The sequence below is a fragment of the Trichoplusia ni genome, chromosome 7, assembly GCF_003590095.1.
Source record: "Trichoplusia ni isolate ovarian cell line Hi5 chromosome 7, tn1, whole genome shotgun sequence".
In the NCBI taxonomy this organism is placed as follows: domain Eukaryota; kingdom Metazoa; phylum Arthropoda; class Insecta; order Lepidoptera; family Noctuidae; genus Trichoplusia; species Trichoplusia ni.
In genome coordinates, this window is record NC_039484.1 from 7,616,694 (window position 1) to 7,644,590 (window position 27,897).

Sequence of the window (27,897 nt, forward strand, 5' to 3'; positions counted from 1 at the left end):
ATGTTTACTTATAAAATAACATTCTACTTCTACTATAACCAAATAAAAAATTACATATCAATATATTGTTTAATTCGCATAATAACTTAGAACATAATATTTATATACAATCAACATAATTTCCTGTCTGGCTAAACGTCCAGCATATTATTATTATTAATACAACAATATTCACATTATTCATAATCTTCGTCAGCACTATCATCAGGCTCAGAGTAATCCTCTTCTATTTCTACCTTCCTTCTTTTCGGTTCTGGAATATTCTCTTTTTCTTCTTCAACAGGCTTTTCTGCTTCAGTCTGAGCGGACCTATGATGGAATACAAAGGAAATAGTCTTTGCTAGATCCCAGCATTGCTTTAGCACCATATCAGCTAGGTTTTTCTTGTCAGCACAGTGGTACCAATTGGACAAATCAGAGGTGCAGTCTGAATTTTCTGGAGGTAATGTTACTTGGATGTTGTTGACACATCTGCGGCATTTAAATTTACTGTGAGTGTCAGATAACGTGTTTTCTTCTAATCTAAACAGATCTTTTAAGTCTTCAGAAGTGAAATGCCTCAGAGACTCCTCATTTTGATCAACTACAGTATCACTTAGTGCCTTCTTGTGTGCTTGTCTTTGGAAAATCTTCTCCTCAATGGTTCCAGTTGCTAATAATCTATAAATGAAACAAGGTTTCTTTTGCCCATCTCGCCAAACTCTTGCCATTGCTTGGTCATCATTTGCAGGATTCCAGTCAGGATCAAACATGATTAACCGGTTAGCACCTATAAGATTAAGACCACAACCACCAGCTTTAGAACTTAACATAAATATCCATTCTTTATTTTCCTTATTGTTGAAACTTTCTACTACTTTTGCGCGTTTTTTTATTGTCATAGAACCATCAAGTCTGACATATTGATAACCTCTCTTTCTACATAATTTTTCAAATAGATCCAATGTCTGTGTATAATTGGAAACAAGCACGATTTTATCATCTGTGTTAGTTTTCAAGTTGGCTAACATACAATCTAAGATCATCAGTTTTCCTGATAACTCAGGTTTCACATCTTTTGTGTCATAATTACTTGGTAACAAACTAAGCGCTTTCTCAAAGCCTTCAGATCTTTCAACAATTTTATCATAAACTAAGTCTGGATGATTGCAGAGCTTTTTGAGTGTAGTTATACTAGAAAGAGCACTCAGGGTGCTGGTGTTCTTTTCGCCCGTTCCACTAAACTTGTTGCGAATGGCATCAGAGTTGATGAAGTTCTTATAAAGCTGTGTCTGAAGGGGAGTCATCTTCACACATATGACCTGTTCAAACTTAACCGGCAAGTATTTAGTGAGTAAACTGCTTGTTCTGCGAATCATACATTTGTTGACTATGGATGTTAAAGTTTGTAGACATTCCTGTGCTCTCTCTCTTTCTGCAGCAGTAGCTAATGCATCTTGGCCTCTCAGAATGGCATTTTCATACCGTTTCTTAAATTCTTGTGCTGTACCAAGAATTCCTTCATTGACAAAGTGAACTAAACTGAAATATTCTGTTAAATCGTTCTGGATAGGTGTTCCTGATATTAAAATTCTTCTTTTAGCTTTTAGACCCATTAATGCTTGGTAAGTCTGGTTCTCACTGTTCTTCAATCTGTGTCCTTCATCACACAATACTAATCCAACTTCAGATGAGTGTAAAATGTTGGAATAAATTCTGAATGTTTCATATGAGATGATGAGCACTGGGGTAGCAACTCTGGTGGTTGTGAATGTGTTCATATACTGCTGCAACTTTAGAGTTATATCAGCTTTAGATCCTCCATCCATAGCTAGAGCATTTATCCTTTGACCCAACCACTTATGTATCTCATTATACCAATTCTTGACCAAACTACTTGGGCAGACAATAACAGCTTTACAAATTGTTGGTTTGCAGTCTGGTCCTTGCCTTAACAGAGTCCATAGCAAAGTGATACATTGTAAGGTCTTACCTAAACCCATTTCGTCTGCCATGATACAGCCATACGCGTTCTCTATTTGGTTTCCTGTGACACAGTCGTACATGAACTTCACACCGTCTCTCTGATGCGGTCGTAGGATATTTCCCAGCACTGGGTCGACTACAACAGCCACTTTTATGTCGTTAGGGTTCATCTTCATCTTCTCGTGTTCCGGGATGTACGGCGGTCGGTACAGGACGAGAGCGTTTGGTTCGTCAGGATCGTGTAAAGCGCGCCTAACCTGTGTCCTCTTGAGGCCCAAACTTTTACCGCAATACGACGAAACATAGTTGGGTATAGGTACTTTGAATGGCTTAATAAGTATCTGTCGAATCAATTCTTCGTGTTCAGAAGTGGATAATGCTTGAGAAGCAGACTTCTGTGTCAGAGCTATCTTCGTACATTCCCGCCGCTTATTTCGTTTCGATTCAAGTATTGGGCTTTTGAAGACGTTTTCGCCGGAGCCAATCTGGCTCGGCGCTAAACTGCGCCGCATATTTGTTATTCTTTCTTATGCACCATTAAGTTAAACACAACTTACACAACGCCAAACAAAAACACTTATTTCATGCTTTAACTTGTTTTGAAAATGTGTAAATAATTTTAATATTGACAGTTCGTTAGCCAGTGCTGCCAACAAAAATAAATATATCTTCGCGGGGTTTTGTGACAGGGGTCGCGTCCAGCTCGATTGATTGATTTCTTCAATAGTTAAAGGGTTTAGAGAATCACAAAATCACCTAGAAGACAATGATAAAAATGTGTGTCAACTAAAGAAATGATATTAAAACTCAAAGGTACCCGAATCTCTCAAAGATTCTCATAAAATTTTGTGTGCATATTGGTTGGCTTGAGAATCAAACATCTATTTTTATACCCTCATTTTCCCTCGTAGGTCTCATTTGTATGGAAAGCTAGTATGTAGTACTAGCAGAAATGGTTCTCCATTTCTTTCACTAGCGGGCAATGTTTATTAATTTATTTATGTTCCTAAGATTTTGACTTCTCTTTCTAACGCTTAATGGTTTCTTTTTTCTAAGACTCTGAGTACTTAAGAATAGAATGACAGTTAGTAGACTAACAAGAATAGTTCATTGTCACGGATGCGGTCGAATTCACAGACATCTGAATTAGCACATTTTTTTATATTCCTAATTTATACAGAACCATTTTCAAAACACTATATTTATTTTGGTCCAAGTTCAGTTGAATAATCGATTAAATTATTATAACTCAATTTTCGATGTTCAGTATCCATAAAAGTAAGGGTTCGAGGCACCAGGAAAATAAAACAAAAAATACAGGTTACAAAAATACTTATATTAAAAAGAAAACATTTAACAAAAACTTTCTCTTACTTTTTAAGTTACAATCGGTATTGATGTGTCACATCAAGTACTTTATACTAGCATGATTCATCACAGACAAATTTTAAACTTAATTAAAGCATACATCAAAATGATTTTATAGTCTAAAATTAGTAAGACATTTATAAGTTTTTGATACATGGATAATTAGATGTTTAGATTAGGAAATACACTGGTTTAGATTTAACACAAAGCAATGTTGCCACACTTTTAATTGGCACGCTTAATTTAATCAATCACAATATTAAAGACATAAAAACATACAATTAAACTTTAAGGCTGTTAGTAAATGAGACAGCGCTTGCATTCGATACCCGAAGTCTTTGGTTTCTATGCAACTACTGCCTTACAAGACCACAGAGTAACACACTTGTAGGCAAAAGTCTACTAGTGGTTTCGCGCGTTTGGCCCAGTACGACCCTGTACGAACGCGTCGTTGACTTGTGATCAGGTACCGTATCAAACACTTGCTCTCATGAAAAAACAAGCCAAATCAACACTCAAAGACAAAAAAAATCAAAATTAGCCCTCTTTAGGTGTAAAATTGTGGCATTAAACTTATAATCACTGGTTACACATAGCTTGGTAGATATTTGTGCATAGGTATATATTTAACGGTATGAAATATGAATGTAATCGCTTTTCAATAATTGTACAGAATTTAATATACAAGCGATATTTTTTTTAAGGATTATCATGTGAAAAATTCCAGTATATGTATAGTAAATATTTTTATAAAAAGTTTTTGGGACAGATCTTAATCTGAATCTTGCCTTCTCCGTATGTACAATCTTCTAGTGAACTTCCATCATAGATTCATGGCCAATGGGAGTGTGGTTTACTTCTTGTTGTTTCGTACAACTTTGATGTTGGTGCCTTCGTAGACGCAGTCGGTTCGCGACGGGTAAACGTTTTTGAGGTTGCCTTCAGGATCCACCACTTTTACCTGCAGAGGAGAAAACATTTTTAACTAGCTGAGCCTGTAGATTTCTATCGCGATCATTTATTTCTGATATGATTTCGCTGGAAAGTTGAAACTTGAATATTGTCGTCTTTGACATTGGCCTAAGTTACAGTCGTTTATTATCTGTTACATTTTATACACTACTTGTTTCTTAAGCCATTTACTCCATTTGTCTAAAATTTCAGTAGAAAAATAAAACGCTACTAAAAACAAATGTAAAACATCAATAAAGATTACCAAATGAAATATTCCACTGCAATAAATTACGCGTTTATTTATTTAATGTGTGTTTGTACAAACACACCAAGATTTAGATACTCTATTATAAGACTATACAAACAGAGGGAGCATAGAACCTTACCGTACCATACCTACCTTAACGTACTGGCGGCGATATATATATATTCATATGTTATGTAAAGAACAGTCGTATATTACCTGTTGAACAGTAAGCGTGTGGTAAGAAGCGCCGGGTTCCTGAGGCCCTATCCCCAGCAGCAGGCACTCCTGCAGCACCTTGTTCATCACAGTCTTGCAGGCGCCGAGGGACGTGTGCGATGTTACTTCGACCAACATCGACTTGGTCTCTTGGGACATCTGAAAATAAATGGTGGATATAATGCTTATAAAAAATGTGATAAGTTTTTCGTACGTCGGCAGTCTTCTTTTTTATTTTGGCCGAAAATTGGTGGGGGATGATAAAGATTTTATTTTAAAGAATTTGTGTGAAATGGCTCTGAAGAATACAGTACAGAGTTGAATAAGAGAGGCCTTTGCTCAACGGCTAATTCATTAAATGTCTTATTTCCCCAACATTTTACGAAAATGGCATTCTCCTCATATAAATCACAATTTGGTAACAAAATATGTTTTTTTTTTTGTTAAGTAAATGTTTAATCAGCTACAAAATGGTCGAGAAGAAATTAATAAGTACCTTAGTGTCTTCAGAATTGGTTATGGGTGGGAAGCTGATCACTTTGCCAGAAGAATCTGCCAGACAAGGATACAGTGGCTTGCCTTCTAACAAGTACAAGTACCTGGAATAAACGTGATTATTAGAAACTCACTTGTATTAAAAAGGTGTACGATTTTTATAAAATGTTTCCACACTCAAATGGCTGGACCGAAATAGATACAATTTGGGTATGGAGGTAGCTAGAATAACTACGAAGATGTTCTCTGAAGTTATTTGAGTTACTGAAAATATATTTTTATTTAATAACGGCTTTCTAATACGCGTATTTATTGGGTTCGCCCGACGAGTTTTGGACCCAACCCGAGACTCGGTAACTTTGCGATGCGATCCAATTCTCTTAAGTAAACTATTATTCAATAAATAACTGTCTTGAAATGATAATAATATGCATTAAGACGAAAAACTCGTTTAGTAAATTCCTTACTTATGTATTCCAGAGTAGACATTCCTCTTCTTCTCTTTACGCAGAGCCTCAGCTTCCGCGGTGAGCTGCTGGAACAGTTGCTCGCCAGAGTAGAGCCGCAGCCTTGACAGGGGCGTCAGTTTTAGTGCCGCTGGCGGTTTAGCTGTGTATACTAGGTCACCTGCCAAATGAAAATATTGAAAGCTGGTTTCCCATTGCAATTACAATCAATGAATCGTAATACTATACAGGAACTGTGATAGCCTGATGAGGCAAGTTGTATGGTTTTTAGAAAAGCAATTTCGCCGCCGATTATTGACATTTAAGAGGGCGGAGTTGCTGGCAAGAACTAATACAATAATATAATATCAATGTGGTTTTTTTTTAAATCTGATGGCCAATTGGCATCTGACAAAAAACTTCATTTTGCAGCTGAGTTTTGATGAATTTTTTTGTAGTTGGAGAGCAAAATGTCTAGCATATGGGAATTTGTGATAAAACATCTAAAATAAACACATAATATTATGTTTTCCTACTATAGTATATTATATCCATTAGTTGCATTAGGATAGGACGACAAACTAATGGATGATAAGCTTATCTAATCTCCTAAAAATAGGTGGAAAATCATTCTCTAACACAATCCCTTGCATTTGCATTGTTTTTGGTTTAAGGTAAATTATGCCTAACATTGAGCAAAGAGTGAATATAAAAATTAATATATATTTTTTTAAACTGATAACAGTTACTGTTGAATGCAAAATACCCTGAATTGAGTGTTTCTTTTTGTCATTTGAGGATGGTTTTGCCTGAGAAAGGAAAAAGGGATTGCTTGCACATGCTCTGCTATATGACTTTGTACCTACAACAATTTACACAGACAACAAATGGATTAAGAACTAACTAACCTGGTGCAATCTTATTCAGATCATGAGTAGCAATCGTAGCAACATTTCTCTTATCACATACGGTATCATGGAGCTTCGTTTGTAGCTGAATAAACTTCTTGAAAGAAGTCTCATCAAAGGACAGGTCATGTACAATACAGCACAATATGTACGGACGGACTGCAGATACGAGGGACTCATTAATCTTGACCCGTAGGATGTCATCTTCTACGTGTAATATCTTCATTGAGTGGCATAAGTCTGATTCTGTGTCTTCTGGAGGTGGTTCTTCCTTCTTGCCCTTCTTTCCTTTGCCTTTGCCAGCAGGCTGAGCCTGGTCAGACTTGGGGCAATGGTCCCGTATGTAGTCTAGGATCTGCTTAGTGCGGCATTGGTCTACGAGTTTCATGAACCTCTTGTCCGTGAATTTGTTGCCTTTTAGATTTATTTCTGGAAATTAGTAATTATTTTTATTAGTGGATGGTTATTATAATGAATCATGTATTGTGAAAAAATAATGATAAATGTTGTGAAATTTTTGATCAGAAAGGAGGCAGTTGCATCACATTTAATAAGAGCTTGTAACTTTAATTATTCAGTATTAAAACAATGTTTTTCTTTTTTAATTTATTACATCTTGTCAATTTTTTTTTATTGAGAATGGTCTAGGAATACCACAATACTGCAAATAGCTTTAACACACTGATGAGCTTACCTTTCAATTTAGACATGTTAGCTATTTCTCCAGGCATGCTCTTCAGTTGATTATCTCCAATATCAAAGTTCTTCAGAAGTGGAAAGCTGCGTACTATGTACCCTGGCAATGTGTCAATGGCATTCCCCTTAATCTTCACATCAGTCAGGTGCGGGAACACGGCGTCCTCCACGTCCAGGAAACTAGTCAACTTGTTATTTGACACATCAATGGTGATCAGATTAGGAAAATCAATGAATTTTGGCATCTCTTCAATTTCATTAGAACTCAGATTAATACTAGTCAGTTCCTTCATATCGTTCAAACTCTCCGGAATACTCTTCAACTGGTTCCTCGACAAATCCAGCACTTTTAATTTTTTTAACGAGGTTATGTTTTTATTGAATTCCACTATTTTGTTGCTGAATAAAAGCAGAGATTGTAGGTTTACAAGACGACTAATATCATCAGGGATGCTCGATAAACATGTATCACTGATATTTAGAAGGTTGATATTCGTTAATTGAAATATACCTTTGTCTAAACCACTTTCCGATATACGTTTCGAAATAGCCGCACCCGCCAATTTAATTTCATGACGATTTTCCGACTTCGCAGTCGTCACTTCAGGCCACGCACTCATTTTTAAGGTTAAAGTAGGTTTAAGTGATATTTCCGATGTTATATGGGTATCGAGTTAGAATTTAATAAGAAAAAACGCGCGCCACGACGGTTACAAACAGAAAACATGAGAAAAAATTATTGAATGTCAATTTGGTTCCTGTCAATGGCATTGTGACAGGTAAAGGTTAAGTGCTGCCAGCGTATTTTATTTTCAATCTTAGTCCAGCAAATGAGTCAATAGTTCTTCATTAAAAAAAATACTAGCTGGCTTCAAAGTGTTTTAAATATAGCCCCTGCTTTTCAAACCAATCCTTCGTGTCTTTGTGTCCCTATACGCAACTTTAACTATATTAACTACCTAATTATTCAAAAAATGTTTGTCCATCATGTGACACCACTGTATTCACACTATTCACCCATGGATTTCATATCCTTAATATTATATGCTCGACTTTTGATTCTAGGTAGAAACATATCAGGGACTTACAAAGAGGTCCAATTTTTAATTTTTAATAATTTTACTATTTGTTCGCTAAAGCGTCTGGTTTCTTTGCAATAATACGATACGTGTTTTCTATGAACAAGGAAATGAGCTCTGCTATTTGGTTTTGACGAGCTCTTGCTAAATTATGTAAATTGTAGGGCTATTTTGGCTAACTTAAATATAAATTCAAAGATCATAAATTGAATATCTAGTACAATGAATCATACCTGCGTTAGATAAAAAATGATAATAAGATAAATTAATTAGAGATTACATGAGATTATGATGACGCTATCAGATAGTAAGCTAATTAATTATTATTTAGTTTTAATTGCAATTGGCAAATCGAAGATGTGGGCTGTGGTCGCGTTTTTAGCAATAGCCGGAGTTTCGGTAATTATAAAAAAAAAACTATTTTCTTACTTGCTATTTTGGTAATTCTATTTAATTTATAACATTTATTGGTACGCCGAGGTATTCCCGAAATATTTCAATGTTCGAATAAGAAATTATGACGTCAAATAAACGTAAGCATCGAGAATCACTACTCACACTATGTACTTTTCTTTTTTTGCAAGCAAAAGACATTTGTACCTACGCGTAATTATATTTTAATCTTATTTGCAACTTATTATATTAATACCAATAGCTAGGTATGTACCTTTATCAATTAGATTAGCGTAATGAGCCGTGAACAGAATCGCGGCTTAACGAACTTTATTCCGTTTCGAACCAGATTGGATATGATCCGATATAATCTAATTGTTTGTGTTATATACAAAATATTGTTGTTATTACAGGCAAATGCTGACACTCTTCAAGCGGTACCTGAGACAAATGGTATATGTATATTAGTATGACTTAAATACAAAGTTCTATAAAATCATATCTTTAATAAGGTTTTGCAGTTGCGTAGTATATCTACTAGAAGCTTTGTCAATACCAGTAGGTAAATAGGCACAACTGGAGAGCTCAGTTCACTTATATTGCTGAAGAACTACTGGCCAGCCAGTATCTTCAATGTCTCTGTACCCCTATTCCCAGCAGATTCCCGCATCGTGTCAGGGTGGGAGGCCCAGGAAGGCCAGTTCCCCTACATGATATGGCTGAGGACAGTCCGGTGGACTGGCGACATCACCTCCTGTGGCGGCTCCATCATTCACAGGAGCTGGGGCATGACGTCTGCTAGATGCACTGCTCAGTAAGGATAACTTTTGGCTATATTTTTGTAGTAACTATCGTGAGACTGATCCATTATTAAATGATGTAACGGTTTACTCGCGCGTATTTATCGGTATTGCCCGATTAGTTTCGGACCCAAACGGAGTCCTTAATCATGAGCTGACCTGCCGCGTCGGATCATTTAATAATACGTTTGGCTGTTGTTTAGCAAACCCAGGAACTTTGGATATTTCGTTCTCATTGGATTTTTCCTTAGTACTAATACTGGTACTTCTAAAAATTGAAACATTTAGGGTGAAGGGATAATCGGAAAATTGTATACCTGGTATAAGTAATTTGACACTTTCACGTGCTCACAGATAAGCCCCCTTAAAAGAGCGATGATAATGTAGTTAGCAAATGGGTTGGAAACCACTAAACCAACAGGCCCATTCGTTTAGTGGTAAGTAGCCCTGAATGTTTTATCAGAGATTCATGGGTTCGATTTCCACCCAAGACAAATGTCGTATGTTGCGTTTCTCGTAATGAGCACGATAATTTTGCTTTGTGTTTGGGTGTGATTTATCTATAATATACAGTATGTATTAAGGAATATATAAGTGTGATTATCAGTTGTCGAGTACTCTTGTCCAAGCTTTGCCTCGTTTGATCTAGATGGAATTGTGTGAAAGTTGTAGAATATCGTTATTAATGACTTCCCAGGTAAAAAATACTATCATCGATAATTGTTCTCTGTTTGTTATAGGCGTGTTGAGATCACCGTCCAGGCCGGCGTGAGCCTGAAGGCTCCCCGTGTGACCCTGCATGTGACGTCATCGTACAGGCCCCCGGAGTACGACGATGTGCTGCAGCCCATCACCCAGCCCAACGACATTAGTGTTATCAGATTTAGTCAAGATCTTGTCTTCGATAGTGAGAACTTTATTATTAACATATTTTTAAAAATCAATTCGGATAAGTATAAGCCTTTTACTAGAGAAAACAAATCGAACGCGCCTGAGTAAAATTTCATCTCGATCTGATGTCAAAGAGCGGTTCCAATTTCATTTCATCCTATAGGCATGTACTTATTCTGTATACTGTAGACAACTGCAACGGGATAGATTAAGCTCTGTAATAAAAGTTTATGACAAATAATACGGTTTTGATGCGTCTAGGAGTCTGCCATTCAACGTGGCAATGCTGCCAGCCTTCTGGGCACACTCCCAGCCGGCAGCGGTGCCGATGAATTTTTTGATGCCATGTTTTAATTATTGAGGATGATGTCCTAATTTTATTTTTATTTTCAAGACTTCATCCAACCGATCAGGCTGCAGAGGTCAGCTGACATGGACCGCAACTACGAAGGTGTTAAGATGACAACAAGCGGTTGGGGATCCACTGAGACTTGTACAGAATTAACGTGTAAGTTGTTCAGCAACATTTGAAAATTTCTTTAGTTAAACTACTGTTAGGTGTTGTTTAAGAGGATGTTTCAAGATGCTTCAGGAAGCATGCTTCTTTATACTTTATAAACATCCTTAAACATAAGTGTAGTGAAAGTATGGTCCAAATATGTAGTGCTTCAGAAATTTCCTGAGGGTCAGTCAAGCACATGCACACACAACACAAGATTAGACCATGATTATGCAGTCCTTATTAGTTATTTATGATTTTTGCCAGTGAAGGTCTGGTCCATATCTGGTAAAAGCTGGAAGAACTTTAATGTCAACATAGGTCGGGGTGTGTTCTATCAGTAAAACTATCCTAAACGTTTCCTTTTATTTAGGTCCAACACCAGACATCCTGAACTGGGTGCATCTATCAGGCTGGACCAACTTCATGTGTCTTCTAGTCTTCAACTCCAACTACTTGATCAGGCCGACTAGCATCTGCGCCGGCCCTTACAATGTCACCAGTCAGTCAATTTGTGCGGTAAGACTCTCGATGAAGATTTTCGAACACATGTGCACTAAAATACCTATTTAATGCGTAGCCATTTTGGTCGAAATCTTTTATTTTTGTAATGTAAGGAAGTTTAAGTAAACAAAATGCCTATCATTACTGGCGCTGGCGTATGGTGTTTGGCTACAAGTATGGCAACACTCATTCTTTAAAAAGTGGTGATAAGTTCTTGAATTAAGACAAAAGAAGGCCGCCAGAAAAATATTTCCCAAGGCTATCAAACTAAGATCTGACTTTTTTCTAGAGTATTTCGGGCTATTTTACCCTTAAAACATCTAGCTTCAGTTGTTTTAAATTAAAAACTGTCTGATTTCAGGGAGACAGCGGTGTCCCTCTCACCACAATCGATGTCGACGGCCGTGTGACACAAATCGGAGTTGGTTCATTTGTTTCTAACTTCGGGTGCCATGTTGGTTTGCCTGGAGGTAAGGGATTCAGTGGACATTTGGAAATCGAATTATAATGCAAACATGAAATGATATTGATAATACTGTTATTTTCACATGTTTTAGGTTCCTACCTAAAGTTTAAAATTACTTTTTGTTTTTAGCCATTTCCAAATTAACTTTATACTCGTACATTCACTATTTTTAATTAAAGTACCTATCCTGTTTCCCAGCTTTCACTCGCCCTGGACACTACCACGCCTGGATACGTCAGGTGACAGGAATCAACTTTGACTGGAACCCAACAGTTGCTGAAGAGGAGCTTAAAGCGCAGGTGCCTGCTGCAGACAATTTACAAAAGATAAAATACTATTAAAATAAATAATTTTTGAAGGTCATTGACAAAATTAAAATAAATATTTATTTTTGGATTATCTTCCTTTTTTTGTCTTAAAATAATTTTTTTCTGATGTGAACTGCATCGAATTTCCGCAATCGTTGACGTCAACAAATAAAAAAACTAGCCAAGAACAAATCGAACTTGCGACCGAGCTAGACTTTAAGATGGCGATCTGTTGCTTAAGAATTTAGACTCTAACACAAGATTTTCCCCCATAAAAAAGGGATGGCAAACTCTTAAAATTTGCCAAATGTCCTTGTAGGTAGAGCCAAATTTCTAGTTCCACTTCCATTACTCTACAAGACCTTTTTGTGTCACTTTTTCGTGTGTGTCTGGAGGCCACCGTGTAAAGAGTATATTACTCCCTTTAGGCGTAAATGCGTGGCCTCAGTCTTTGGATAAACATCTATTGAAGACCTATCTTCTTTTAAACTAATATTATTTCTGTTGTGAAAGAGAGATGCCGCTCTACGTCTTGCATTGCGCTGTCACTTTCCCAGAACTGTCATAATAATACTTTAGGGCGCGACATTAGGCCCAAAGTTCAATAATTTTATGATATCAAATAAGTTGTTATAGTTACTTAATCATACTTATTTCATATTATCAACCGCATGTAATTAATTATTTTAAGACATAAGACGTTAATCTCAATGTCCAATAAAAAATAATTGTGGACTCATTGTTAATCAAATAATTTTTGTAGGCTTTTGAGAAATTATCCCAAATTGCCAACATTAGGTATAGTGTTCTTTTTCAATAATATTTCACAACTATCCCACAACATTGACAGGTGTCGTTGTTGACAAGGGCGGACGTTTCTGTGAATGTTTTTTCGTATTTATTATAATTTTATTGGAAACAGGTGAATTGTTTAGTGGCGATTGCTGCCTCGAGCAGTTATTGCCGAGATTTACCTTTGGCGCAGAACTGACCGCCTGGTTAGTTCTGCGTCCGCTAACAAATTTTGAGAATGTCGCTCAACGAAACCGAACAATATGCCTCCAGCAGCAATTTCTTAGAAGAGGAGGAAGAAGAGAGAATTATTGCAATGGAAGAGACAGAAAGCATGAAAGGAAGGAAAAGGATTCGGGAAGAATGTTCGTCGGAAGACAGTTGGAAGACAATTCGACGCAGTAAGGTTGGTCGAAAAGCGGTGCAGACTGACAATAAGAAAGTAAGCGTTTCCAGTAAAACTCCCTTGCCAAAACAATTTGGCTTAGCACGATGGTTCTTGGAGAATAAGGTAGCCCATGTTGAGCAGGTGAAGTATATCAACAGCTACAGAATGTTGGTAACGTTCCAAGACGAACCTAGTGCAGACTTTTTCATCAATTGTGCAGCTTTATTGAAGAAGGATTGGTTTTGCCAGAAGACTTCGGAAGTGGGGCTGTCTTTTGGAATAATAAAAGGCATTGAACTGGATATAACGGAGGAAGAATTAAAGAAAAATTTGTCATGTGATGGTAATTTTGAAATTATTTTTGTTAAAAGGCTTAACAGACGAAAAAATGTGAATGACAAGACAGAGGCGCAGTGGGTTCCAAGTGAGTCAATTCGGATAACTTTTAAAGGAAATCAAATACCAGAGTATATATCGATTTATGACCTAAAAGTAAGAGTTGACCGTTTTAAGTTTCCTGTGACCCAATGTTCAAGATGTTGGAAGTTTGGGCATTTAAGGAGAATGTGTCAGGCTAAGAGTATTGTTTGCCCAAAGTGTTCTGGCAATCATGAAAATTGTTCTGCTGAGTCGTACAAATGTGTGAATTGCAGTGGAAATCATATGGCACTCGACAGATTATGCCCTGCTTACAGCAGAGAAAATAGGATCAGGGAGATAATGTCACAAGAGAATTGCACCTTCAGCAAGGCAATTGCTATTCTAGCCCAGGCCGAGCCGCAACAAAGGGACATAATAAAACTCGAAGATTCAGAGGATTTGAATGGTGGTTTTGTGGAAACACAATATTGTGAGCCTACGTCGGTTATACCGGTAGATAAAGACCAAAGTAGCTCTCTGACAAAATCCAAAAAGTCTTATAGTGAAGTAGCTCGATCTGGACCTTCATCCAATAAGGAGCCGAAGCGGAAAAAGCCTGTTCAGAAAGGCCCTAAGCGGGGACTTCCAGAAGAGCCAAAAATAAATTGGGATAATTTTTTGACATCGCAGTCAGAGTGCTCGGTTGCTCCTCCTCCTCCGAAGGCGCCACCTAAGAGGCAAAAGAAAGACTCTTCGGGTTTAATGCAATTAATTATTAAGTTAAAGGATATTTTCTTAGGCAAAGAATCTTTATCTGTTAAAATCAATTCATTGTTTCTAGTATGTTTAGAATGGTTTCCGAAGCTAATAAGTTTTTTCTCCGAGTTTTCGTTTAACGACCTTTTTGTAAATAATGGATAGAATTCTTAATAATCTGTCCTTAATTCAATGGAACTGTCAAAGTTTGAGGCCTAAAGTAACCTCTTTAGATGCACTTCTTGCTCTCGAAAAAGTTCACATAGCCGTCCTTTCAGAAACGTGGCTGGAGCCCGATTCTGCTTTTAGAATTCGTGGTTACCAGATATTTCGCAATGATAGAATTGACGGGTATGGTGGTGTAGCCATATTAGTACATAATTCTGTTCAGGCTATTTTTTGTTCTACTCGAAGTTCCAATCCTGGAATCGAGCTTTTGCACATAAAGATTTTAAATTGTCGTCATATAGAAAACGTTTTTTCCGTTTATTGTCCTTCTAGTGTTCAAACAACTCAGAGTGACTGGGATTTTATTTTTTCTTCTGCTCAATCAAAGTCCATTATATTAGGCGATTTTAATGGCCATCACAATAGCTGGTCGTGCAAAACCGACATAAGGGGAAGTCAAATTTATGATTCCATGTTAGAACACAGTTTTATATATCTTAATGATGGCAGACCTACTAGGGTTAAGATGGTTGATGGGTGCTTACAGCAGTCTTCCCCAGACATTTCCTTTGTTTCCTCTGATTTAGCCTTGTTATTTACGTGGAATACGACGAATGAGTCCTTAGGTAGTGACCATTTAATAGTTAAATTATCGTGCAAGTTTTCTTCAGATAAAGAGTTTTCTAAGAAAAGAAATTTCAAAAAAGCAAATTGGGCTTCTTATACAAATTTCATCAGTAATTATTTATCTGATCACTGTATTCCTGATAGCCCCCAGGGAAGGTATGACGTCTTTCTGGACTCCATACAAAAAGCTGCAGATAGTCACATTCCATTTGTAAAAACTCCGAAGGGTATCTGTGTTAATTTTTCTCCTAAACCCTACTGGTCAGCAGATTTATCTAAGGCTGTGGCTGAGCGGAGATTAGCTTTGGCAAATTTGCGGCGGTGCCCTTCAGCTTCAAATTTAATAATTCTTAAAGAAAAAATTCGTGTTGCTCAAAAACTCATTCGGGCTGCAAAATGTAAGTCCTGGCAAGAATTCTGCTTATCTATAGATGAGACGACTACCTCTTCAGAAATGTGGCGGAAGATGCGGTGGTTGAAAGGTCAGCGGAATCGGAATTTTACTGCGGATAGAGATATGGTTGAGACCCTCCTTCAATCTCTTACTCCTGATTCTGTTAGTTTACCTCGCCCTATGTTTTTATCTAGTAATAGGCAGTTGGAGGCTGACATTACTATGCAGGAGTTTGAAAATTCTTTGAAAAAAAAGGATACTGCTCCTGGAAGTGATGAAATATCCTTTTCTATGGTTTTTCATCTTCCCCCAAATGCCAAACGACTTTTACTCTCTATTTATAATCAATGTTTTTCTTTAGGTTTTGTTCCAGCACAATGGCGTGATATTAAGGTTATCCCTATCCCAAAGCTTGGAGGTAGTGGACGTTCGTCGCTACGTCCAATATCTCTTATTTCTTGCATTTGTAAAATATTTCATACAATCTTGAACAAAAGGCTTGAATGGTATTTTGAGAAAAACCGTATGTTTTCAGATGATGTTGTGGGTTTTCGTAAAGGGCAGTCCTGCCTTGATAATTTGGTTAGGCTTGTGTCTCACATACAGCTCGGGTTTTCTAAAAATATGAGTACAGTTGCTAGTTTTATTGACATTGATGGTGCTTATAACAACGTCGATGTATCTTGTTTACTTCGTATTTTGGATGAAATGGGAGCTGGTTCAAAATTTTGCACCTATTTGTGGTCGTTTCTTGGGCAACGAAATTTAAAAGTCTCTACCTATGCGGGTGAATTATGTCGGTCTACTGATCGTGGCTTAGCTCAAGGCGATCCCTTATCTCCGCTTTTATTTAATATACTTACGATTAAAATATGCAAAACTTCTCATAATGTTAATATTTCCCAATATGCAGATGACTTTGTATTGTATTCGTCTAAAGGAAATATTCATTCAGCTGCAAATGAATTGCAGTCAGCATTAGTCGTATTTAATAATCTCGTTAATGATTTGGGCCTTTCTATTTCACCTACAAAAACTAAAGTCTGTGTTTTTAAAAAAGGTCGATTTACGGAAAATATTAGTCTTTCAATAAACAATCAAAGAATTGGCCTTGTTGATCATGTCAAGTATTTAGGCATGTGGTTAGATAGGTCTTTAAAATGGGGTAAACATATTAATGAAACAGTGCAAAAGATTCTTCAGTATGTTAATATCTTCAAAGTGTTAGCTGGTCCAGGGTGGGGGCTCCATCAAAAGCATTTAAGGCGATTATATATTTCTATTATCCGTAGCAGAATTGATTACGGTAGTTTTTTGTATGATAATTCTAGTAATAGTAATTTGAGTAAGTTGGACAAGATACAAAATCAGTTGTTACGCGTTGTTGGTGGCTTTATACGAAGTACCCCCATACATGTTATGGAAAGTGAATTGTGTATCCCTCCTTTATTTATTCGCCGTAGGTACCTAGCATCAAAGTTTGTTCTAAAGACTAAATCAGTGACTAATAACAAAACTGTTTGTATTATAAATGACCTTACTGCACACTGTCAGTCTAGTTACTGGGCGAACAAAAAAACACCTTTACTTACATCCTCCTTTGTATCACATTATCGTAATATTTATGTTTATTCTAGTAACCAAGTCCAAATGTTTTCCTTAGATACTTGGGTAAGTAATATAGACTTACTAGATGTAATCCACCCAAGTATTCCTGCCATAGATCGTCCTAAGCGTAGTTATAATCAATATCATCTAAACAGTATTTGTGTGTCTTTTATAAATAATAATTATTCTGATTTTTACAAAATTTTTACTGATGGCTCTAAGGAGCAGTCTATAGGTGGCGCTGCATTTTTAGATTCAATGGTCGGAATTGGTGCTAAATTCAAAATTAGTTCAAATGTTTCGATAATGCATATTGAATTAGTTGCAATAGCGGAAGCTCTTTCATACATCAAATCCTGTCAGCTTAGTAAGGTGGTCATTCTGACTGATTCTAAGAGTGCCTTGCAGCATTTGCTTCGCCATACATCGCATGCTGGTGGTTTACCTGTAGCGTATGATATTTATAAGTTAATTTTGGATCTGCAGCCTTTTATCGAAATCCGGCTACAGTGGATTCCGTCGCATGTTTGTGTGAGGGGCAATGAGGAGGTAGATTTTTTGGCAAAACAAGCTATAACGGAAGGTATTCTTTTGAATATTCTTCCGCTATATTCTGATTTTTTTGCTACCCTTAGATTAGCATGTTTACGTTTATGGCAGGAATACTTCGAGGACCGCTCTAAATATAAGGGCATTTGGTATCGGACTGTTAATCCACGGATATCTTCCTTTCCGTGGTTTGACTCCGATCTGGTTACCAGGAGAATAGTGACGACTGCCCTTAGGCTTCGTTCTGGACATGTTCCATCGAGGAAGTTTGCACACCTCATGAAAAAGGTCCCGTCGCCCAACTGTCCTGACTGTGGCACAGTAGAGGATGTGCAACACATCTTGGTGGAATGTGTCCGGGGTGAAGCCTATAGGCGAAATAACTTTGGTTGCTGTGTGGGCTTTGTAAATAGTGTTTTGGCTTGTCCATTCTCCGAAGAGTCAAAAACTTTATATAAGATATTGGACAGGGTGTTAGATAGAAGTTAATTGTTTTTTTTTATTTTTATTTTTTTTCGTGTCATAGGTAAAAATTGTTCTTTTTTATTTTATTTTTGTGTCGTAGATTTAAGCTCCTTGTAACAATTAGAACGGTGTTGTCGCCAAGCGACAAAGTTCTTAAATAAATTTAAAAAAAAAAAAAAAAAAACTATCCCACAACGTCATCTAGTATCAAACTAAGCAAAGCTGGTCGTTTGAGTACCTACTAGACAACCGATAATCGTACTGATATTTTTCACATATAGCTCTTACCCGCGGCTTTGTTGGAGTAAAATTCGTTGTAAAACCGCTCTTTTTCCCTAACGCAGCTTGCAGAAGAAAACTGGGAACGACATATAATTCTATACGCTACGAAATGTCGTGGTAGCCGTTCTACATGCGGACTTGTGGTGCAGATTCGATTCGAACGCAGGCAAAGATCCAATGTGACTTTATTAAATGATGTAAAGGTTTACTCACGCGTATTTATCGGGGTAGCCCGACTAGTTTCGGACCCAACCGAGTCCTTAATCATGAGCTGACGCGGCGGGGCGCGAGTCGAGAGTTCGACTAGTCAGGCCCCCCCGATAAATACGCGTGAGTAAACCGGTACATCATTTAATAATGAATCAGTCACACGATAGTTATTATAAAAATACCATATGACTTTTTAAAAGTTTCATTTAATTTCCTAATTCTTAAAAGACACCGCTAAGGAAAACATGGTGAGTAAACCTGGATTCCAGTTCCAGATAATGGAATCTGAAATCGCCAACCCGCAGTGAGCTACCGTGGTGATCAATGTTCAAACCTTCTCTATACGGGAAGAGGCCTGTGCCTGTGTGTGTGTATATGCTAGTCTAGACTCGCCTTAATGTGTCTTTCTATTTAAGGATAGAGTATTAAGATTCGTGAAAGCAAAAGCACTTATTTTTAAGTTCACCCGAGACACCTTTAATATGAGGTGTGGAAATTATTGGGATTTGTAGGATCAAAAGATTTTCCCGCTTTTCTACGCGCCTTAGTGGCGCTAATTAAAATAATTTTGATCTGAAAGTACGCGAGAACAAATGCTAACGCCAACAGCAGACTCAATGCAGAGAGTTCAGAACAGTGTGTGCAGCACAATGTTTTTGGGCCGTTTTATTTATTTAATTAGCCACGGCTGTAAGTACATTAAAAAAACAATTGATTTATCGATTTTCGATAGCACTTGTTGACTTCGATCAAATAGGTAACATTCGTAATGGAAAAATGAAATCACAACAAAATTTACGTAACATTTACCTACCTATAGGTACTTTGTTTTTTAATTGAATGTGATAAACTTAATGTAGTTTGGAACTCCGGAATTTGGATTTACAGACTTCTTGTCTAGAGAAAGCAAGTGCCTCATTTCGATCTTATTGCGGGCAGAAGTTAAGATTGATTATCGTGGCAGACGAAATAAGAACAATTAATGACATTTTACTTGAATTCGGTGTAAACCACCATCACAAACTATTAGAGTGCCTAATAAGTGGTTTTATTTGAGGAGGTGGTGGTATGCCCTAAGGCGGAAAAAAAGTAAGATGATGTTCAAGTCTTAGAGAGGACGCTAACAAATCGGTTGGACCCAGAAGAAGACAAGGTTACCTATATTATAACTGAGAAGTAATAATAAGATTCTGGAAGTTAGAGTAGACTGGAAAATCTAATATACTTCTGCAATGGATGATAAAAATGCTAATAAACTGTTTTTGTCATTTTAAGAATGGTGATTAAGACAATTACTAAATGTGAGCTTTAGCTTTCGAATGGAATGAGGAAAATGATCCCAAGGGAACATAAAATCCGGATAAAACTCCTATGTGTTAATATATAAACTATGTGTGTACCTAGTTTCGTCTTAATCCGTTCAGTGGTTTTTGAGTGAAAGAAGAACAAGCATCCATACAAACTTTCGCGTTTATAATATTAGTAGGATTATTTTCAGCCGATAGCTTCACAAATGAAGTTTGTATGTAAATGGGATTTATCAATGATAAGTAATCCTTCCATCCGGTGTTTATTTTCGTGCAAATTTATCGCTAGATTATATTGCTAAGCTTATCATGATTAGCGGATGTAAAAGCTAGACGAACAAAATGTTTTGTTTTCTATTAGATACTTTTTCATGGTCTACAAAACATGTATACCTATATTTCAAAAGCTAGCTTATAATGGTATGTGGCTTCTTTAAGACTAAGCTTGTTAACACTGGCAGGTAGAACATTGCTTTTTCTTTGGGCTAAACAGCCCTTTGGGATGTGGTGAAGGCTATCGTTTATCGGACAAGAGACGAAACATGTCCTGTGTTCTACTTACAACGTTGCATAACATGTATCTATAAAGTAATTTTTAGCGATAGTTTTTAAAGCAGTACTTTTAAATATGGTATAAGAAAAAAATACAACATAAATATTTTGAAAAGCCCCCGCCAAAAACTCACATTATAAATCTTATTTACTAGAATTGCTAGGACTGAGATTTCTAAATTGATACTTACTGTTCATTGGCAATCGGATTTCCATATCCCTTTAGTCCCAAAACCAATTTTTTAACAAGAAAATCTTCGAACTTTCTTGACTAACCCGTGGGTATTATATTTCAGTGTGCTTTAATTGTAGTACCCACTCAAGTACATTCTGTTATTCTTCCTTATTTTCACCCGTGTCTAAGAAACCTTGCACATTAAATTGAAGACGCTCTATCCTCTTTTTGCCTCAGGGTTTAGAAAGTGAGAAGGTGGTCTCTGTTGTGTATTGCCCGTCTTGCTTTCACAACTGAATCGATGCTTCTTTAGTTAGGATGGGTTGCTACAATCCAGATTAAACAGTACAGGTTAAAGTGATTTGTAAAAATGTAAGACAATGCTTTAGCTCTTAAACAAATGGATTTTCCAGTTTTTATAATTTGTGAGGATTAAAGTTATCCAGTCGCTTAAGATAAGGAAACTACAAGATTATAAGTTCATTCAAGAATATGGCCCAATAATAACAGTAACATCGTGGTGTAGTCGTAATCGTCGGATAAGCTTTATCGGAAATGACGCAGGTTGTACAGACAGCAACAAAAGTCGGTGAACCAAATCAGCCATAAAAATGGTGACATTATACAATAACAACTGCTTTTTTCGTGTGGTAGATGCTTATCCTGGTGTCAGAGTTTTAAACCGTCCGTGGCCCCTGACGTGGCATAACGCACCCTTAACTAAGCTACGAAGCGTGCCGATTTCGACACTATGTTTTCGTTCATCGTGTTCATAAAGTGGTAATTACGTGGGTGAAAAACTTTTGCGTGCAATTTGACTTGGCCGTCTTACTTATATGACAAATAATTTTCAGTCGAACGGGATGGATTTCGTAAAGAAAACAGTTTTGATCGCATCGTTTTTAAAAAAATCTCAAATCAGCTCCTCCAGTCTACCCGTTTGCAGCTAAGCAGCTAGCTGACCAGTCCTTTGAAAGACCAGGGAATCCTTTGGTGGTACAGAGTTCAGTCTTTTTGTTAGACGAGAAAAGGTCCTGCCGTAGCTGTAGCCTATCCAGATTAAACGTGTTTTGTTTCTCATTAAAAATAAATAAATCGACCGTAGCCAATACAATAAATACCCGCTACGCTTGATTCTAATCAAATGAAATCATTGAATATCAGTTACGAAAACAGGCAAGGCTTAGAAAGATTACGAATGGTTAATTTTTTTAACTTATCTTCAATAATTAATCTTTATCAGTTAATACCCGGCTCTGAATTAATAAAAGGTAACGAGATTTTATTGTAATAAGTAATTTGTTTAAGATGGCGGTGTGGGGTACATTATTTTTGTTGGCGGTTGCTGGGACTTCGGTAAAATTTTTGTTTATATTTATAAGAAAGTAGAATAAATAGATTGTGACGTGTTATTGTTTTATCTAGTGCGGGAGAGCTAGTTAAGAGTAAAAGATACCATTAAAGTTAAAAAATATGCTGGCAATTATCAAATTACCGTAATGAAACTACTTTAAAGTTTTGGGCAATATTTAGAAATACGACTTCTTGTTTTAGCTGTGAGTTTTCGGTCAAGCATTAATTCACTGCCATTATTGATTAATGACATTTCTTCAATCTTTTCCTTTTAAGTCGAAAAGTCACTTGATTTTAGCCGAGTGAGAGTTTTCTCATTACCACTTACGATAGGCGGAATGGGCTAGAAGTCTAGGCCTGACTAAAACTGTGTTAACATTAGTGTGAATAAAGGACTGAAAAACATACGTTCTTAGGTACTTGATTATTTTAATTGTTGTTTATTGAGATAAACGGCAGGAAAAATAATTGTGACGCAAAGAGAAAGTTGCGTAACGTATAATTAATCACCTTCTTAAGATAACGCATTTTTTATACTGATTTTTCGAATAAATCTCGTGACTTGTTGGAAGCCTTCAGGATATGAATGCCCATCTTGCAAAGAAAGCTCAATAACCTGTAGACTCAGACAATCAAGTGCAGAGTCGTGTCGCCTAGACCCCCGTCTTGCTTTTTCCCTTAGTTCTTAGCTTTATGCACCTGCACAGTCCACAGAGTCAAAACGGATGCCCCCAAAAATATAAAAAAATACTTACAACAAAACAGAAAGTTTCATTTTAGTTAAATCTGATAGCCCCAAAAAGCTTAACCCCAAATTATGTAAAAGATGCAACATATATTGGAAAAGGCTAAGCAGAGGAATCCTATGCAGTGTTTGACAGCACAAGGTTGTTATTCCGTAGGCCTATAGTTAAGGAATTATCAAGTGACATTAGGTATGATAGATTTATTTATTAAGGCCATTGAGCGTCTGTTCATAAACCTAGATAAATAAATATATTCTTAGATGTTAATCAGTATTAATGAGATTATCTTGTGACTACAACTGATTAGGTATTATCGCGTTGTGTACAGTACTGGTTTTTTTCATGTTTACTTTTAAATAATTCGATTTTTGTTTCGTTTCAGGTTCTAGCAGAAGATAGGGGCACCTTCCCTGAAGTTGCGAGAGGTAAGGATGGGGTAAAACGGTTTTAAAAGTGATTAAGAGTCTGAAATAAGTTAACAACAAGTTGAAGATAGATGAAATTAATCAATCAGTCAAAGGTCAATCTTCAAGAAAATGATTGATTAACTAGTTATTGTTTTTCTCATTCCCTATGCTCCTTAATATCATACCTATACGTACAAAATCTTGACCTCTATCACCTTTCTATTTATTGCTATTGACCTAAAAGAACATAACAGCTTCTTTCTAACTTCATTATTCCCTTTGGACTTTGAAATAATCTTATTCGTTAACCTAAGTTTGTCTGTACAACTGTGTTTTCTTATTTTTACAGCTGCCGGCTCTCGCATTGTGTCAGGATGGGAGGCAAAGGAAGGCCAATTCCCCCACCAATTCTCTCTCCGAATGATTAACCCCATCGGTCAGGTGTTCGCTTGCGGTGGTTCCGTCATCAGCTCCGGCTGGGGTCTGACTGCTGCTCACTGCACAGCTGGGTAAGTTGTAACCATTTTTGACCATTTGACGAAGATTTTTTGGGACGAGAAACAGAAAATGAACTTTGTCAGGGATCCTTGTCGAACCTGCCTTATCATTTGCTTTAATATTGCTTTACTTAAAAATTGCCTACTTTGTTCATTGGATAATCTTATCTTGAATGAAGTTCAAAAAACCAAATCAATGACCGAATCGACTGACTACACTATTACCTAGTGGTAAAGGTTACCAAGCTAACTACCAAACAAGAAATGCAGCGGGTTTAATCCGCGTAACCATAAATGGTTGTTCCTACATTGTCTCTTAATTATGCATGTGATTTCTGTGCAAATGAAACGTACACCACGATTCCTTAAATCTGGCTCTGTTTAAATAATTGAATGTAATACGACCTAATTTTCTTTAACACTTTAATTCCAGTCGTATCTCCTTCGTGATCCGTGCTGGTGTCGTCAACCTGACCCGCCCCGGAATCATCTTCGAGACCACTGACTTCTACAACCACCCTCTGTACAACAATAACTTGCCCGGAGTTGTCCAGCCCAATGACATCGGTCTCCTCCGCTTCAACAGGGACCTTGAATTCTCCGGTGAGAATTATAATGTATAGTCACCATCATCCAAAAACACTATTAGGTTACAAGACGCCTTGATAATCATCATCATCATCAACTTATATTCGTCCACACTGCTTCAGATAGCCCTCCCCAATTGCACTTTGATGCTTGATGCAATTCAATATAGTATAGTATTGGGAACGGATACAAGGAAGATGTCAGATTGATAACAAAAAATACATGTAATTTTCGTCATCGTTTTCTTGATCTTCTTTCCTCATTGCAACAATAAACGTTAAAAATTTGAGATTCAAGGCCCATATTTCCCATCAAAAGAAATAGTTATGCATCCTTGGCGATGATAGTATGGTTAAAGAGTGTCATGGTACCATCCATGCATCTTATTTCATTAAAGAGTAAAATATTTTTTTTTACATTTAAATCACACTTCTATGGAGGAGTTGTCTAGAATCAGAGTCCATTATGAATGCAAAAATCTTAGGGACCCAGTACAACCAAAGAGAACGACTCTAATTAAAAAGAATGACTCCTCTTTTTTGTTTCAATTTGGGTTAACCTCGGTCACGTTATACAAATATTCAATTAGCTGATAAAGTAATTGAAATGCGTGCGTGAAAATAATATGATGAAAAACAGTCTGCGCCATCTATTGGCAACTGATTAGATTGCAACTAAACCAGTCGGTAAAACTGCTGTAACATTGGTTCGCTAGATGTCATTCAGTTCACTGGAAATGACCGTGCAAATAAGACAACAGTTACGCGACTTACGCGAATTGGCGCGGATTACCCGACTGTAGTTTCGGTCGCTACCAGATGCTGTTCTTGTAATTCCAGGTTCAATTTATTACCTGTGCCAAAAAGAAAGCCATCTTCATTAACCAATTCATTATTTGTTTTAATGAACTTGATCTTAATAAAAAGCCTTCAATATAGCAATTTATTGCCTAAGAAAGAAAACATTTCAAAAACAAATCACGACTTATTTCACAGACACCATCCAGCCAATCAGGCTGCAGCGCACTGCTGACAGGGACATCAACTACGCCGGCGTTATCTCTATTGCCAGCGGATGGGGTAACACTTGGACCCAAGGTAAATATTCTATCATTATTATCATAATTTTCCCCATCCAATTTCCGCTTTAATTCATTTTATCCTCGTCATTGCAGTTAATATTTCGGATACTATTTTTTGCGTAACTTGTTAGTACAATCATTGAAAAATTAGACTTTAGAAACGGAGAAGCATGTGTATCAAAATCCTAGAGTCAAATGCACTTTTACGCTGCAAAGGTATCTTTTGATTAATTTTAATTAATTTAATTTTGTTTCATTTTCCAATAAGGCACATCCCCCGAGAACTTGAACTGGGTGTACCTGACTCTGACCTCCAACGCCGCTTGCTGGGCCGCCTTCGGCTTCAGCTCCATCATCCAGCCCAGCACCATCTGCGCTGCCAGCTACAACGTTACCAGCCAGTCTACTTGCCAGGTCAGTACTATGTCTAATATCTAGAAAATTTCTAGAACCAACAAAGAGATTGTGAAAATGTGATTGACGTAACATAGTGCAATGGTGTGATTTGGGCTTTAATTGGTAAAGCGATTTGTTCGATGAATCGGGAGTCGCAGATCAAGCCAAATGTATGGTTAAACTTTACATAGCAGCATACAGAAAATTGTTACACAGTTTGCTTGTGTAAAAACGGAGTTAAAAACTTTAAATAATCTTATTTCCCCTGTTTGTTAATAGTAAATCGATGTATACAGTTTAGTACAGAATTTAACATAATGTATTTTATGAGTATGCTATAAAATGGTGATTACCGATGTTAGACCAATCCACACGTGGTATGCTTGCGTCATGGAATTACTTATTATCTTATCGTATTAAAAAACATTTATACAAGATGAACTTTTGTTTTTAACAATTTTTTTTCCCTATCTGACAATAATTCTTCTTGGGTATTGCGTGACGGTTACAGGGTGACAGCGGTGGGCCCCTCACTATTGTTGAAGATGACGGCATCACCACCCAGGTCGGAGTGACTTCCTTCGTCTCCAGCTCCGGTTGCCACACTGACATTCCTGCTGGTAAGTATTATAAGATGAACTTACAAGTGATACCTTCTAAGTTTCCATTTTCAGACGAAATAAAGAGAAATAGAGATCAGAAATACTGTTTCCACATTTTTTTTGCTATTTTTTAGCCGATGAATTGTTAACAAGACAAATTCTATGTAGTCTATGTCGATGCATCAAAAGATAAAATAGACTTTCTTTCTCTCTTATCTTTCTCTATAAGAAAGCAAGTCTATTGAAAATCTAATCTTTTAAAGTCTACATCGAACTTATTCATAATTAAGTCAGGATGTTTTCAATCGCGTTATGTAACACAGTAAAACCATTTTATTATCTCAACAGGTTTCATCCGTACCGGCTACTACCACGACTGGTACACAGATGTGACTGGCATCGACTTCGAAGGTCTATACACAACTACATCCACAACTGAAGCCGTGTCGACTGTAACTAGTCCTGAAGAGACGACACAGCCTGAGGATACCACCACGGAAGCTGCTCCTGAAGACACAACCTCTGTAGCACCTGAGGACACGACCACTGAAGCTGCTCCCGAGGACACAACTCCTGCCGCCCCTGAGGATTCTACCACAGAGGCTGCACCAGAAGATACAACGGTTGTTGATCCGGAAACTACTACTACTGAGGTTGCCCCAGAAGACACAACTTCTGCTGCCCCTGAGGATACCACAACTGAGGCTGCGCCAGAAGACACTACTGTTGTCGACCCTGAAGAAACCACAACTGAAGCCGCACCAGAAGACACAACTTCAGCCCCTGAGGATACCACCACTGAAGCTGCCCCCGAGGAATCCACCACGGAGGCTGCAACCACCGCGGAACCTGAAGATTCTTCCGAGTCTTCTGAATCTTCTGAGTCTTCCTCTTCATCCGAGGAATCCGAGGAAGATTAAGCTATAAGCTGTTAAATTATTATCTCTTACATTAATTAGTCATTAATAATTCCGATGGTAACCTCTAATAAAGAATTTTCGATTTTATTTTGTTTTTAGCTCAACATGTTACACCTTTCCATTCATTGTTTTATATATATCTTTTAAGTTGTTTGCGCTTAATACTGTCATCGAAATGAGAAATACATCAAGAAATGTAGAAGGTTACTGACGCTTCTTAAAATTATGCTCTTATGTCACCAGTGGACTACCGAACAACGGAACAGCATTGCTATTTTGAAAAAATTATAGCAGACAGAAAAGTACAAAATAACACTATTATAGATGATTGTTTTATTTATTTTGCTAATAATGTGAAGTAGGACATCGTCATCTTGTGTGAGTCATGTCATATGGGTTCCACTATATTGATATTTTGTCTTACAAGTTCTTAGACAAG

The 27,897-nt window shown here is 37.1% G+C and overlaps 4 protein-coding genes across 5 annotated transcripts; 2 read left to right on the plus strand and 2 right to left on the minus strand.

Moving 5' to 3' along the window:
• Positions 1 to 55: 55 nt before the first annotated feature.
• LOC113496000 (DNA repair and recombination protein RAD54-like) lies at positions 56 to 2,620 on the minus strand. Its single transcript, XM_026875044.1, has one exon. The coding sequence runs from the start codon at positions 2,475 to 2,477 to the stop codon at positions 177 to 179; it is 2,301 nt and encodes a 766-aa protein (XP_026730845.1). The 5' UTR covers positions 2,478 to 2,620; the 3' UTR covers positions 56 to 176.
• A 660-nt stretch (positions 2,621 to 3,280) lies between these two features.
• LOC113495731 (leucine-rich repeat-containing protein 47-like) lies at positions 3,281 to 8,046 on the minus strand. The gene is made up of 6 exons (XM_026874639.1): positions 7,294 to 8,046; positions 6,600 to 7,028; positions 5,713 to 5,872; positions 5,247 to 5,349; positions 4,751 to 4,909; positions 3,281 to 4,294 (listed from the first exon to the last, which is right to left on the minus strand). Exons 1-6 carry the CDS (start codon positions 7,913 to 7,915, stop codon positions 4,187 to 4,189), a joined length of 1,581 nt encoding a protein of 526 aa, XP_026730440.1. The 5' UTR covers positions 7,916 to 8,046; the 3' UTR covers positions 3,281 to 4,186.
• A 633-nt stretch (positions 8,047 to 8,679) lies between these two features.
• Positions 8,680 to 12,326, plus strand: LOC113495732 (collagenase-like). 2 transcript variants are annotated; one of them, XM_026874640.1, is made up of 8 exons: positions 8,680 to 8,773; positions 9,181 to 9,220; positions 9,425 to 9,581; positions 10,308 to 10,474; positions 10,853 to 10,966; positions 11,331 to 11,476; positions 11,823 to 11,931; positions 12,126 to 12,326. In XM_026874640.1, the coding sequence occupies exons 1-8, from the start codon at positions 8,732 to 8,734 to the stop codon at positions 12,266 to 12,268; spliced, it is 918 nt and encodes a 305-aa protein (XP_026730441.1). In that variant the 5' UTR covers positions 8,680 to 8,731; the 3' UTR covers positions 12,269 to 12,326. The 2 variants fall into 2 exon arrangements, with proteins under 2 accessions (XP_026730441.1, XP_026730442.1); XM_026874641.1 differs by having other exon boundaries at positions 9,428 to 9,581.
• A 9,802-nt stretch (positions 12,327 to 22,128) lies between these two features.
• LOC113495784 (collagenase-like) lies at positions 22,129 to 27,545 on the plus strand. Its single transcript, XM_026874721.1, has 8 exons — positions 22,129 to 22,224; positions 23,350 to 23,392; positions 23,724 to 23,883; positions 24,305 to 24,474; positions 25,455 to 25,556; positions 25,809 to 25,954; positions 26,448 to 26,556; positions 26,887 to 27,545. Exons 1-8 carry the CDS (start codon positions 22,177 to 22,179, stop codon positions 27,456 to 27,458), a joined length of 1,350 nt encoding a protein of 449 aa, XP_026730522.1. The 5' UTR covers positions 22,129 to 22,176; the 3' UTR covers positions 27,459 to 27,545.
• Positions 27,546 to 27,897: the final 352 nt, after the last annotated feature.